This window comes from Dermacentor variabilis, chromosome 5, assembly GCF_050947875.1.
Source record: "Dermacentor variabilis isolate Ectoservices chromosome 5, ASM5094787v1, whole genome shotgun sequence".
NCBI classification, from domain to species: domain Eukaryota; kingdom Metazoa; phylum Arthropoda; class Arachnida; order Ixodida; family Ixodidae; genus Dermacentor; species Dermacentor variabilis.
Window position 1 is genome coordinate 204,554,796 of NC_134572.1, and position 15,275 is coordinate 204,570,070.

The 15,275-nt window shown below is 45.3% G+C and overlaps 1 protein-coding gene across 8 annotated transcripts in view; it reads right to left on the minus strand.

Moving 5' to 3' along the window:
* Positions 1 to 15,275, minus strand: part of lili (LMBR1-like protein lilipod) — a 306,045-nt gene that overhangs the window by 24,010 nt on the left and 266,760 nt on the right. For 7 of the 8 annotated variants that reach the window (XM_075693928.1, XM_075693931.1, XM_075693930.1 and 4 more), the window contains 2 exons: positions 7,128 to 7,201; positions 3,435 to 3,592 (listed from right to left, as the gene is read on the minus strand). In XM_075693928.1, the coding sequence (XP_075550043.1) occupies positions 3,435 to 3,592; positions 7,128 to 7,201 (232 nt within the window). Of the gene's footprint in view, positions 1 to 3,434; positions 3,620 to 7,127; positions 7,202 to 15,275 lie in introns of all 8 variants that reach the window. The other variant, XM_075693933.1, reaches the window with a different exon arrangement.

Below are 15,275 nucleotides of genomic sequence, written 5' to 3' on the forward strand. Positions count from 1 at the left end.
CACCACCACATACAAAACGCGTCTTCCTGAACGCCGGACACCTAACGTTCGTACAACCGGTTGCATTTCATGCACTTAAACGGACGCTTCTTTACCGACACGTGGGGTTATGTACACCGAACACAACCTGGTCGTGGATCATTGACTCAGTTAATGCAGCGAAGTTGCAGCTTCGAGACAGCCTTCGTAGGTTGTGCAGGAAATGCTCAAAGGGCTCAGCTTCGTCCTGGGTTCTTGACCGGAAAATGTATCTCTCATAGACTTCGTTTTGCTGTTCTTGACAGTACTCTTTAAACTTGCGCACGACCGTCATGTAATCATCTTTGTGTTCTGCATCGAGAAAGGGGAAGTTGTTAAATGCCTCAAGTGCATCATCGCCAGTAACACTCGGCAGCAGCGCAGCCTTGACAGCTTCTGACCTTGTTTCTTTCATAGATGCCGTCGCTTATAGGAAGAGTTCGAACTTCTGGATAACAGGTTCCAATTCTTCGCGATGTTGCTGGATGAGGTGGAAAGTTGCAGAAGCTCCGGTGGCTTGACTAGCTCCATTGGTAGTCAAGCCACCGTTAAGTCACGTGCAGAATCCTCAGACATGCGGCTAAGCCTTTCAGCAGTCGGTGTTTCAGAATCAGTGACGAAGCAAATCACACACGCAATCCTCGGACACACGGCTAAACATTTCATGCATGCCTTTGACTCGGCAATCCTGCACATAGCGCGCGGACTTCTCGGACCGTCACCGATGCATTTAGTGCATCGGTGCCTCCGACTGCGCGAATAAGCTCGTCGAGTGCCGACTCCTCAAGCCCGCGACTAGGCATTTCGCGCGTCGGCACCTCGGACTGCGCGACGTAAGCACATCGCGAGTCGTTGCCTAGTATCTGCGGCTAGGCATTTCACATATCGGCACTTCGGGCCTGCAACCAAGCATATTGCGCGTTCACTTTGTTACCATATTGTCACCATAGTTCCTAACAATATCTATCATACCACCCCTTCATAAAGAGAACCTCATCATGAGCTCTGTTCACTAGGCCCCTTGGTCTGGCACAGACACCTGGCTGCAGAAGTAATCGAGGCATCATACAAAAGTAAAATTCTGGAAAGCACCTAGCAGCTCCATATCTATCACTGGCTGTCTGATCCTAAGTTCTGCAGCCATCATCTCAAGTAAAGATGACTTGGGAGGCTGCTGACACTCTGAGCCTTCATTCAGTAATTAACATGGTCAATTCTACCAAAGAAAAAAAAAAGGCCTCACTGATTGTACTGGAGATTGCTGTCAATCGGGCAGCCTGCGGGTAGAGGCTGCCTGAATGTACACTGGAGCTATATTGTAACGATGTTAATAAAGCAACAATATTTATTAAAGGTGAACTTGTGCCCACAAGTAAAAGTCACTGCGGTCGTGAAGAAATCCGCGGCAGTCGCGTTCTCCAACTGGGCTCGAACCATCTTCCTCTTCCTTCTCGCGTGACACTTCGTGCGCGTGGCACATGCGAGCCGGGTCCAACCGGCTGCCCATGCCACAAAGATCGCCGCCTGTTGCTGAACAACAACATGGTACGGTGTGCACAGGGTCCAATAGAAGTGCGCGCAACTTGAATGTGACCAAGTTGTCGCGGCAATATCCACGCCCACACAGGGTTCTGCAAGCCAATTGGTTTGAAACCTAGGCACCATGCTCTTTGTAGAGCAGCAGCAGCATGGAATGCCCTATAAAAAGAAAGAGGGGTGGGGGAAAGTACACCAGACCAGAGGCCACATGTACAAGAAGCCCCCTCCCCCCCCCTCCACATCACAAAACACCCCAAAGACTACAAATCTGGTGCCTTTTATAGAACTGATGCGAAGGTGAAACTTTGAGAGCCGTTTTCTAAAAACTTTTTCCGCCTTTCTGCTCAGTTTCTGGAGCTGATTTCTTTGTTACTGTTTAACATATTTTGACTCTTTTTTTTTTTGTCACGTTCCTTGGGCTGCAGTGCAGGTCGTGACATTCTCGCTTTCTTATCTCGACCCTTCGTAAGTTTACGATATGGCTATTCATCTACGCTGAAAGTGTGCTTGATGTGAAGGTAACATAAAATATGGCACTCCAAAAATGTGTGTTGTGAAAAAAAAAAATGCAAGAATGTCACGACCTTTAGCACGCATTTAGCTATGCAGTCAATACTTAACAAGCCTTCCATCACGTTTTTTAAGTTCCCCAGGCTCTCCAGAAAGTAAGAGGGGGAAAAATTCTGCTCAATAAAATTAAATAAAATGTTCTCAAGATATTGCTCTGAAACTTTTATGGAAGCATCACAGAGACATTCTAAACATTTGTGCCAGCTTTCATCAAAATCCATGAAGAGATAAGGAAGTTGATTTTCAAAGTCACGTCACCCCTTAAACGAGTGAGGGGTTCTGCTATCCCGGCGCCTAACGTTTAGGTAGCATGGTTGTGCTCCTTGCGGAAGGTAAGGAAACGGTCTAAGGTTAGGAGCATTTCAGAATCCGGCCCTAAAACTCCTGCATCCCCGCATCAAATACATTGTCAAGTAACACTGGTCTTTCTCACAGCCACGCATAGCAGTTTACTTGCGCACAAACAGCAACTCACCATCACACTTCTCCAATGACCTTTCTATCTGGCGCGTGCCTGGCTGAGCGAAACGCGCAGTGGTGTGAAAGATTAGTGCATTCACTTCTACTGAGCGGCATGACGTGCAGGCAGGCGCCGCTTCATGCGACCTCCAAGACCTCCCTGGTAAAATCTCGGGGGTCAAGCACAAGCATGTGCGGCTATGCGTGGTGGTGAAAATGGTTAGTGCATTCACTTTACTCACTCTCTCTCTACAGCGCGCCGCACAGGCAGCCGTAGCTGGGCCTAGCCTCAGGGATCTTCCCGGCACAATATCAGGGGGTCATTCACTTCTGCTTTCTGCCGGGCGCTGTGAGGGCTGGCAGCTGCATGGCCTTTGAGATCGCATTGGCATCGGTGCAATCACTGAGACCACGAGCCAGCAGAGTCAAGCAGCCACGGCGAAGTTCGGTTGCCTCCTCGACCACACAGCGCAGTCATGTGTTGTGCGCCACATGTTGCTCGACCGCACGAACCAAGTGGGAAGCAGGTGCGAAAGACCATCACAATGGAACAGAAGGCAGCTATCTAAAGGCTGTTGTACCAGGTGCTAAGTCGTGTGTTGCACATGCCGAACATTCTTTTGTTGCTTCATTCAAATTTTATTGCATGCGTGGCCATGTAGCGGTTCTGCGGGCTGCAAAGCCGGCTTCTTATTTCTATGTTTACAGTTGTGCACCCCACTGGGCATATACTGCAGTATATAGCAATAATTCATAGTACAACGAAGCAACGGAGATAAAGTAATTTCGACTCCCCCTTCATTTCTGGCAAGCAGACAACAAAGTGTGGGCCACTAGGGAAGGCTCACCCAGAGTTCTTGCCAGGACGGGCAGTGCAGAGCTGAGCACTAGTAGGACTGCACAGTTGCCGATGATCTGGGTCAGCGTGGCTGATGATGGCTTGGGTCGCAGCCGACAGAACACAGGCAGGGTGAAAAAGCCCACCACAGATGCCAACCACAGGTAGCTGGCGCAGCTCAGGAAAAAAACTTAACTGGCACAAAAGCATGAGACTTCACCTTAGGGCCAACTCTAATCTTCATATTCATGTAAAATACAAAACTGTTCTCGTCAGACAACAACTGGGACAATCTAAAAGAAACCTGCAACATTTAAGAGATAACGCTGCATTCTTCCAACCGCAAACAGCACATTTTTGATTTAGGGCAAACTTTCTTTTTACAAAAATTTACCAAAAAAAATATTAGGCTCCAATAAAATTAAAGCACAAAATTTATAAATGTATAACTCTGCACCAAAGAAAGATATTGCACTGCTGTAAACTGCCACTGCAAGAGCATCTGAAGCAGACAAATTAGTTTTTCACACTTTGAAGTGAGATGCCTTTTAACCATGTTTCATAACTACACAGCAAATATTCCACCACACATTCTGCACTGTATAGAACTGTAGTAAGCACACACTACATGCTATTCTTGCTCTCTCAACAGCGCACTTTATGAAAAAAGAAACTGTTAGTTGAATGTAGTTTAATGGCGCAAAAGCAGCTAAGGCTATGCTGCAGCAAACATGAGGTGTTTTATAATCCAGTTTAGGAAGGAAAAGGCTGTGTTAATAATCTATATTTTATGTAAAAATCCAGTGTCATCTAGAAATTTACGCACATCAGATAGTGGGACTAGCAGACCATCACCTAAAATTAAAGCAGGGTGTAAAGGTATCTGTAGTTGATATAACCTGTGCAAAAGCTTTCATCTGTGCATTTCAATGTGTGTACATGTCAGTAATATATGCATAACTGTTAGTGGTTCTTGGTATTTCTCGCATGTTGGTGTGTCTTCTGTCGTAAGTAAATACAGTGGAACCTTGTTAATTCGAAGTCCGTTGGACCACGAAAATCATCGAATCAACTGGGTTTTCAAATGATCAAAAATGGACAATAAAACGAGAAATCAACATACGAAACGTGGCTGTATCAACACTGCACCTTTATTTCACCTGAAAAACGATCACTTGAAGTAGTCATCGATGCGCGACTGCTTGGCGCGGTAGTTAGCTGCATCGTAGGCTGTGTCCTTCAGTCTGCTAACAGTGCGCAGCAATTCACTGTTACCGCCGCTACACTCCCCAAAACTGCGCACTGCGCACAACTTTCAGCGACTCAACGACTGCAGCTAAAGCTGGTGCTCGGGTGGGCTCAACATCGCCTTCACCTTCGTTGGAAGGCCCGTTGTCATATATTTCTCCTTCCAAGTCGGCATAAGACGTTTGGACATCAAGTTCCACGCTCAAATATTCCGCAAAGGTCAATCTGTTGCTCTTGTCGCCATTTTCTTCGTTGAAGTCGGTCATGCGCGCACACAATGACTCTCCATCATCCAGGGTGCAGTTGGCATCAGATGCATCCTCGGAACTGTCATCTTGTTCGCCTGATCATATCTCCCTCCACCTGCTTCCAGGCGTACACGATTAGGCAAATGGCACCCAGTAGGTCCACGGAATATTGTTTAGCATTATCATAGCACAACAAGATCCTTTTAAGCAAATGGCAGCGATAAATCTTCCTCGCCTGCAGAATAACGCCTTAGTCCATAGGCTGCGATACAGCTGTAACATTCCGCGGCAGGAAGACAAGCCTAACTGCTGTCAAGTTCTGGATGTCGGCATGGGCTGGGCAGTTGTCAACAACAAAAGCAACTTTTCGTCTCGCGGCAGCAAACTTACAGTCAAGGTGCCTCACATACTCCTCGAACAGCGCTGCCGTCATCCAAGCCTTTTTGTTACTTCTGTACAGCACGTCATCCTTAGAAGGAAGTCGTGCATTCTTGAAGCACCGAGGCTTCTTCACTTTTCTAATGATCAGCAGCGGGAGTTTGTGACTGCCGGACATATTCGCACCAAACAGAACGGTTATTCTATCCTTGGGTTGTTTTTTTCTAGTGACTACCGCATCCTTTGGGGCAAACGTCTTCATTGGCAGTATTTTATAAAATAATGCGGCCTTGTCCATGTTGTAAACATTGTCCTCCGCGTACTGCTGAAGCAGTGGAGCCAATGTATGCTTTTTCCAATTCTCGACAACATTTGGGTCAATGCTCCCGCTTTTGCCACACACTGTCACGAATGTGAGGTTATTGCGGTCTTTAAATCTGGACAACCAGCCGTTGCTGCACTTAAATGCTTCATGGCCCAGCTGCAGTGCAAGCTCATCAACCTTTTCGAGCAGCAGCGTGCCGTTCACAGGCAGGTGTGCTGCATTTGCATGCTGAAGCCACTTTATCAAGGCGTCTTCAATGTCTGGATATGTAGGAAAACGAATCCTTGTCTGCTTCGTCGAATGTGTCTTCCCGTAGGCCTCGAGGATCGTTGTCTTATTCTTCAATATTGTCTAAAGGGTCGATAAAGGCACCTTGTGCTTTTCCGTCAGCTGTGTTTTGGAGCTCGCCCATTTTTCAGCCTTCTCAATCAGGCACACTTTCTGGCAGAGAGTCAGAGTTCCGTACTTCGACATTTTCTTAACACCAACACCGCACACGTGGTCAAGAATAACCAGCAGAGCACAGAACACGTCTGGTCGCGGCACCGAACAATCAAAATACTATGAGCAGTGCCTGCCACAAGCTAGACAAAGAAACAACGTAAACGGGACCAGAAAAATTTCGACCTCGCGGCACCTGGTTGTTGCTTTGTGAACTAAACCTAGCCTCCAAAACCGGCTGTAGCACTGTGCAGATCACTGAGGCACAACAAAGCGCCGGAAAAAAAAAGTTGATTTAAAGTGCCACCTGGCTGCCACTCCGGCAACTATACTGTGGCCTCAGAGACTGGCAGACTCATTTTTTTTTTTCGGATCACGGAGGCATGGAAAAATCACGGAGGCCATGGTTTAAACTGATATATTATCCGGATATAGGCAAGCTGGCTGTTCAAATTATCCGGCAAAATTTGCATACGAATTGTTGGGGCCGCCGAAAACCTTCGAATTACGCGGGATTTCGAATAAACCGAGTGCGAATTAACGAGGTTTTACTGTAATTGTGTGTGAGGTGTGTGTACCCAATATGTAGTCGGCATAAAACTACTTTGAAGAACCGTTCTTGAAGATAACATGTCTTCCACTCACCAACTATGGGTTTCGTGAGATGTAACTTGTCGGCACAACGGTCCCATTCATGTTGCCATTTTAACGTTATGGCTTTTCTAATCAGATGGATACAACTTTATATGGAAGTGTTGTGTTTGTTATGTCTTTGTATGCTGCCATCAATGCACATCTATCAGCTGCTTCGTTACCCGGTATCCCAACATGGTTGGAACCCAGCAGAAACGAATTGACCTCTCGTATTTGTTAAGCACCACCATGTTTAAAATGTCTCCTATCAGGGATTCACACTCAGACTTCAGATGTAGAGCCTTCAGTGTGCTTAAAGAATCAATGTATATTACTGCATTTTCGTGTTTATGTTTGTGGGGACCGTAACGAAAAAAGAAACAGGGGCCACACTTGAACGTACAAAAGTGCAAGCATGTGATAAGGATACAGGATGAGCACAATCTCCAACGATGAGCCGACGACACCCAAAGCTGAAAGTGAGCTGATACCCAATGAGAATTGCTGAAACAAGCAGTACACTGGCGTAAGCGGCATTTCCCCTTTGAGAAAAGCTCTTGAGGAGCAGGAAAAATTGCAATTTCCAACAAGAAGACACTTCAGGGCCAGGCAATTTACTTACCATGCCATTCTACCTCAAAACAAAACGTGCTGAATAACTGCACGGTGATTACAATATGATTCTTGCGCAAGTCATAAGGGCACCTGACACGATGGCTGCTTGCAGTGCATTATGTGCAATGCTTTCCACAGGGTCTCTAGGCATGCCGTATGTGCTGTACTAGAAACATTAGGGAGTTTTAGAATAGGGGCCCCAATAGTTTGGGGCCCCAATAGTTTGGGGCCCCAAAGAGCTTTGCGAGTGTTAGCGTTGGGACACGTAGGAGTGAAGAGTTTTAGAATAGGGTTTTACGTTTGCGGATAGCATCTTGCGCTGACAGCGCCACTACGGCATCAAAGAAAAGCTATCAGAAATAATTAAATAAAATATACCATTTTATGATAGGAATAATAATTTTGACTTGCGTGTATTCGCATTTAATTACAATTTAGAGGCTATTCTGTAAGCAGCAAACAATTAGTTGTGCTTAGTTTTGAGCAAACCAACTTTACTAGCCTTCACCAGCCAAGCTTAGCCGTGTTAGGCCCAAGAGCCATAAAATCCACAATCGAATTCAAAATCAGCGGCGTCTAATGAGTCAATCTTCATAACACACGCTAGTTGAGAGAAAGCGATAACCGCAGTCACTTCTCCTAGCTTGCGAACTTCACGCGTTACCGCGAATCGAACCCAGTTTGGTGCTAGGTTAGAGCCATCGCTTCGATGGGTGCCGCCATGTTTGCAGACGCAAAACTTTTGGGCCCGCTATTTGGGCTCCCGCTAAATCGGTGAAATAGCGTTCCCAACGCAAAACCCAAAGGCAGTTTGCGTCTTGCGCATGCGCAGTGGCTTCGACGCTATTTCTTTGGGGCCCCAAAACGTTTGGGGCCCCTATTCTAAAACTCTCTATTATACAGGAATGATTTTTTAAAATGCTCCTTAACCTTAACATAGGCAACAATAATCATGTCAATGGTGAAGAAAATCCATCTTTTTTTATTTGTGAAAGAGGACAGTGATGCACATTTAAAATATTCAGACAGCGATCTTAACACTAAAACAAATGTCATAAAATGTGCATTTGGACAATGATGTAGAACATGGCAGGCGAGTTTGAAAGTTATGGCTTGCTTATGCTGGAAAACATGAACATGCGAAGTTAGAAGAAACTCCTCTTGCAAGCATGCTTTGTAATTTTCTATTTCAAAATTTATTATGCCAAAAGTGTGAAAATTATTTGTTACATTGTATGCATCCACAACCTTTCTTATAAAGCTTCCCAACTAGTCAAAACATGTTTCATTGTCAGACTTTGCAAACAATACTTCACCTTCTTGTGGCCTAGAGCAGAGGAGTGCAAATAGTCATTTTGAGAATGAATCAAATATGAATTGAGAAGTGGCAGAAGTGAATATAACGGAACACTTTTCAAGTAGTTCTTCAATAATGAGTAAGTGCTTTCACCATTATTATAATATAATTTTCACATTCAAGTATATTCACAATGCTAGCAAGTTTCTATCATTACATTGCATATTATGAAGCGCTGTTCATTACTAGCAAAAATGAAGCATTAGGAACAAATACGCAGTTTTTTCGCATGCTCAGAACTCTTTCCAAGTTCAAAGCAGCAATTTCATAGCAGACCAGAAACACAAGGAAGAGAGGACAGGCAATGAACATTACCTTATTATGAAAGGATTAAAGGTGTTGCAATGCTTCAAAAAATTTTTCTCGTCATTGCATGTAGAGTTGAGTTAGTACATGGATACTTATCAATCCCATAGTGTTTATGTTTTCAATGCATTGTCACGCATTATGCCATGTTCTTTTCTTTTTAACATTACGCAATGTATATTGACCCAACACAAAGTAACTTGCTGCTTTTATGCAATCCTTCTTGCTGTTATTGCTGTACTTCCCATTTTTATGCAATGATTATATGTTCAGTTCTTTTTCTTTCTTTGACATCTTTCTGGTTTGCGTGATATTCAACATTGCTTTGTTTTGAGTCAATATTTTAATCCTTGTATGCATTGATATCTCTTTACTAATTGCATGTTGTGATAAATTGTACCATATGCTCCCCTCGCCCTATGCCGCTTCATAGGCCTGTGAGGTCTTCCTAAATAAAATAAATAAAACAAAACAAAACATTCATGATTATGACCCAGCAGCCTAAACAATTATGCAAAAGTCAACAATTTTGTCACCCGATAACTAGACTACGGTATGTTAAGAGCAGGAGGAACAAAAGTTTTGGACTTACGCCAATGTGCACTGCTGTAAGCAGGTAGCCAAAAAAGCAAGATAACAATCATGTGAGCAGCACATTGCTCAGAGCAACCTAGTCACTTTAAATATGGATCTATCATGACTCAGCTGCACAATTTCTGGGCAATCAATCAGTGCCGCACTTTTCACAAGAGCACCTTCCGGCTGACTGCTAGCTCGCTAATGTCAGCACACACCAGTAAAATCAGCTTCAAGATGCAGCGTTGGTAGCACTGGAACTTCTAGCTGTAGGTCTCACCAGTTGATTGCACTTTTGTACACATACAGCAAGATGCTGAGTCATCTACTGGGCAGACATGTGTTGCAATATTCTTTTGCAAATTGATGTCCCAGGTTTATCTGTTTTTGAATGTAGCAATGCTTAGTAGCCACATCTACAACATCTTGCGCACCACATACATAATTTATCACAGCAGTTTCCACATCTCACGAAGGGTACAGAAAGTAAGAAAGCTTTCCATGCACAAAAGTATATATAATCAAAACCACAGCACAGATGAAAGGAGCTGCTGTAACATATTTTCTTATGCACAAGCTGTGTTTTTTCCTTTAAAATTTACAGCAACAAAACATACTTATTTGTTGTAATTATTTAAACACTAGCTTCCAATGCACCTTAAAGGGACCCTGAAACGATTTTGACGATTTTCTACAAACATACTGAATCGTTAGAGTAGGTCCTTCTGATCAATAATTGACACATCTAAGTGCTCCACGTAAAGCGTGTAATTTAGTATACGGTTTTAAAAATACACATCTCTGCCGATTGCAGCACACGGCTCGGCGGAATTTTAAGCCGCCCCAACCCATATAACGGAAATCACCCATATGACGTCAGTGGGGCGAGCTATCCAATTGGCTGACCTGGGCGCGTGTTCGATAATTTTTCCAACTTTATGGTAAAAAAATGATGTTCGTAATAGTTGCAATGTTAGTTAACTTGTTTTCATAAAAAGAAAGTAACATAAAGAGAATGCACAAGAACAATATTTCAGTACGCTTAAACACTTCCGGCACACAGCAAGTGTCGTCTGCTTGTGTTGCAACGTGCTCCATTCTTGACGAGAGCTCCGCCGTCAATGTCGGTCTGTCTTTCCGCGAGCGCTATGGTTTGACTTTGTTGCATTGTGGACTGCAAACGTAGCGACTGGCAATATGCCCAACTGCGACATCGTTTCTCTCTGCAAGCCAGTAGACGAGCGGACTGGCCTGCAGCGCATCGGACTGCCGCTATCCGATCGGCGCCAGGATTTGCGCGATTGTGGCCGTCACTTTACACCGGAAGATTAGTAACGCAATAGCGTTTCGCGAGTCCGGTATTAGGGCAAACGCAAGCGCAAGGAGACAGGGCCTGGCCGCTTGACTGTGCCGTTTAACTAGCCACCCTAGTTTAACGGGTGAGCAGAAGAGCAAATGTGAATGGTCTGCACAGTGCAGCCACCTGGTGGCATAGAGCTCAACCACACACAGTAGAAGTAGCAAAACGTATTCTTCTTTGCTGGTGGTGTAAATTTTTCGCAGGAGTGTAATCATCAACACATTGTTTTTGTAACGTTTAAAATGTTTTCCACATGGTTAGAGTAATATTAGCTCTTTGTTTCGCTGGTTAAGCTCTGCGCCAACAAGTGCCTGGGCCGTGCAGACCGATCAGGCCGCTCACGTAGGTCTACGCTAAAGTTCCTTCATCAACTTGAGCTTATGCCTGCAGCCATCTGCAGAAACACCCAGCTTGCCTGTGGTTACCGGAATACCAGACACGGTCGGCGCTATGACAGAATGCTCGCAACGCACACTGCTTCGATAGCTCTCGCTTGGGGTCGACGGCCAAGCGGCTAGCGAAGAGGTTGCGCGCGGGCGGGGGTGGGCAACAAAACAACCGGAAGTGGACGATGTGGCGTCGCATCGTGACGCAGAACCAGTGAAGGCGGAGCTTAGCCCCGATCGCTCGGCGAACGAGTTGAGGAGGAAAAGCATGGCTAGGGAGGAGGGTAACTTGCAATAGCGTGTAGCTCCATTAATACGTAACGCTTCACTTAAATTGTGGTGCTAATGTTCTACTTAAGCTGTACCCTACGCATCTACAAAATTCGTCCAAACCGTTTCAGGGGCCCTTTAATACACAGTTGAGCACTCACTGAACAAAATGCCACCTCACACAGCTTGACCAGAGCCATAAACACATTAACAAGCTTGCATCTGCACGAACTATTTGAACAGAGGTACGCAAATACTCGAATATTCATTTTCGAATGGAATAGCAAATGTTTGAATAATTTTACTTCCGAATCAAATATCTAGTGCTCAATTCCTCAAATATTTCGTTTTTCTAATATTTAATATATTCGATGATTGACCCAGCCGTGGTTGGTGCCTTGATGCGCATTGTGTTTCGATGGCACGCAGTCTCCACTGATACAAAGTTAAACCTCGTCAACCAGATCAATCGAAATGATTAACACTATGCATACAAAACGAATAACAAAAGCAGAACGTCTGGAAAGAACGGAAGCAAGCGTGAAGATCGGGCTGATTAGACACAGGAATGTAAGCTGGTCGTATCAAATATGCAAGTTCAATGTCCCCGCATGCAGATTTGCACACGTGCTCACAGTAGTTGCCAGCTGATCGAGTGCGGACCTGAACTCCACTTCAACGGCTCTGAATCTAACCCAAACGCGTGATCATGCGAGCAATCGCCAATGAGCCACCTGTACGAACACATCAGCAACAAGCTTTGCACAACAGTTTGTGGCCTGTTATCACACTGGCCAGTCGCGTATTTTCGTCAAGGCCACAGTATTGGCAACACTGTCTGGCCCGTTAGGCCTAATCAGAGCTGCTTCGTCAGGTGTCGGCAACTAAAGTTACCGTTTCATACTGAATCAATGCATATCTCCAACGAAAGCGCGGTGACAGAGGAACAGGCGCGATGGTGCCAGAGGGGCTGGCATTCTAATCGCTGTTCACAATGAGCTGTCCTGCTACCCTGTCAGTATTTCATGTGACCACGAAATTCTATGGCTAATCTGCCATGCCGATACGCAACTAATCATTCTTGGTGTATGCTACAGACCCCCTAACCATAATCCTGATTTCCCCAGCAAACTTAAGGGGGGATGATTCAACTGAAGTGGTCAGATTGTCAGAGGTTTTTCTTTTTCGATTTATTTTTTTTTCATGATCTATTCACCTTTACTTACCTCGTGGTGAAATATTATAATGAAATACTGGATACAAATAGAGAAGACAGCAGTTACCTAAAGTGCTGTCATCAAAAACTGCAAAAGAAATCGGGCTTTGGAAAGCCCGTGGCACCGCAGATCACTCGTTGACAGTGAACTAGAAGGTTTTGAAAGCCTCCTAGTTCACTATAGCTCGGCTATCTGTTGATGCAGTGCCGCCATCTTGGTATCGTCGTAACGAGGAGAGATCAGAGCTAAAGATGGCTGGAGTGACGTATTTTTCCACCGAAAAACAAACCAGCAAACACAGGTGAAAAAAAGGCAGATGCGGCATTGCGATTGGGTGTAGTAGTCATGTGGGATACAGGGCATGCTCCTATTGGTTGCTGTAGATTTGGATTGCTGAAAAACCTCTCTCGTGCACATTTGCACAGCAGCGAGCTGCGTGATCCGATTGACGTCAGTGACGATCATGGCAGCTTAACACATGTGTTCTGTGATGATCGCTAAAGAAATCAAGTTCTGAACAGCCCATGTGTACGGAAGACCAGAAAAGGAGTCGAAAAGAGGGAGGCAGCCACTCGTAGAAGTGGATGATGCCGAGCTTATCGACGAGGCACGACCAGCGCACGTGAGTTACCGGGAAAGCACACGAGTGTGGTGCTGACGACGTGACCGTGGGCCGCGATGAAGGCGTGTCTGCAAGCGATGGTAATGGTGTGTCCGCGTGCAGTTACGATGGCAACGCGACCTCGGCGAGAGCAGAAATTTTGCGTCAAATATTCAACTTCGGATTTAAGCTCCAACTCTCACTAATAACTTAAAGAAGGAAATTGCGCTAAAAAAAGACACGGACGAGTAAGGACATGGACGGGCGCAAACTCGCGACTGATTTTATTCAGAAAGCACATACATATATATACCTAAATTTTCATTCAATCATTGCCTAAGCACACATGCCAAGAACGTTTTCTCTTTCTTATACAGATGTACAGATACAGATACAGATACAGATACAGATCTGTACAGATGTACAGATACAGTTATACAGAAGTATGTACGACCGACTCGCCCAACAACGTGCTCTCCTGTCTCACTAATAAAGAGGTTACGCGACCAGAGAAAAGAGCGGACGCTTTGAATGCGCTGTCATCTACTTCTACACAACGCATGGATGCACGACGATCAAAAAGGCAACTACAGTAAACGAAACTGCTGCAAGAAAGTGAAAAGCAACATCAAAATGTAAAGAAAATGCGCCATCCCAGGAGGGTTTTAGGTGCTTGAAGTTACCGTAAAAACCTGCGTATAATACGAGTTCTTTTTCCTATTACAGTAAAACCTCGTTAAACCATACCCGCTTAAGCAGTAGTTTCGTTTTAAAAGTAGTAATGTCAAATCCCCGACTCAGTGGCCAATGAAAATAATGTGTTTTGTATCTGCATAAACAGTACCAGCTTATTAAGTACATATAAGTTAACACGTAGTGTTTCCACTTTTCGTTGCGCAAGCACGGCGGTGTGTCATCTCCATCGGGTGGCCCAGCAGAACAACAAGCCTCAGAGATCGGAACAATGGCCTCCAAGTGCCTTGTGCATTTGCGCGTGAAGCCACATCAACATCAACATCATTTCGGCGCCGTGCTAGAGAGCCTTGTGGCGTCATGCAACCAAGGACTCTTGTCATGGCGAAGCTCAGATAAAAAAGACACCGGGTGCTAAGCATAGAAGAAAAATTAGACATTGTGCATGCCATGTTCGTGCTATCAGACACGACACTAACAAGACGACACTGGCATGCGACAGGGATCTACTGTTGACTACGGTGTGTGGCATATGGAATGTGTTGTGTTGGCAGCGGCAGGCAAGTGGGGGCCCGCGCCCAGCGAACGCGCGGCGAGCGCCGACGCAGAGAAGTTGCTCAGAACTGCAGAGAACTGCAGAGACGCTGCAGAGAACTGCTCCTGATGAAAACTGGACTAGGACTGAGCCGGCTAGCGGCCGTTTATTACCATAAAAGACTCCACTCGCCAGATGGCACCTTCTGATTGGTCCAAGCTCGTCACATGACAGAATGGGGGTGCGCCATCTAGCTGGACTACTACTAAACATAAATGTATGATAACACGGAGATCTGGCAGGGGGAGACACTATACCACATCATCCCCCCCCCCCCTGGAAACAAAGTAAGCATACAGTGAAACGCGCACACAAGACGCGTACTTAAGTCCAAGGACAATTCAGTTCGTTCCCCTCCACGTTTACACACACATGCACCAGACTTGGGGCACCATAACACAGGCAGTCACTCACTACAAAATCCGACAAGGAGCACTGGCACAAGACTCATTGCACCGCATCATAGAGACACATTATATACCTGTGTTAACGAAACATGTGAACTGTCTCCGTAATGTCACAGCGAGGCCCCTAGCCGTTGCATTTCAAGAGGGCAATACACTCTACACTCAAGAAACAATCATGGAGCCACGGAGGCCGCT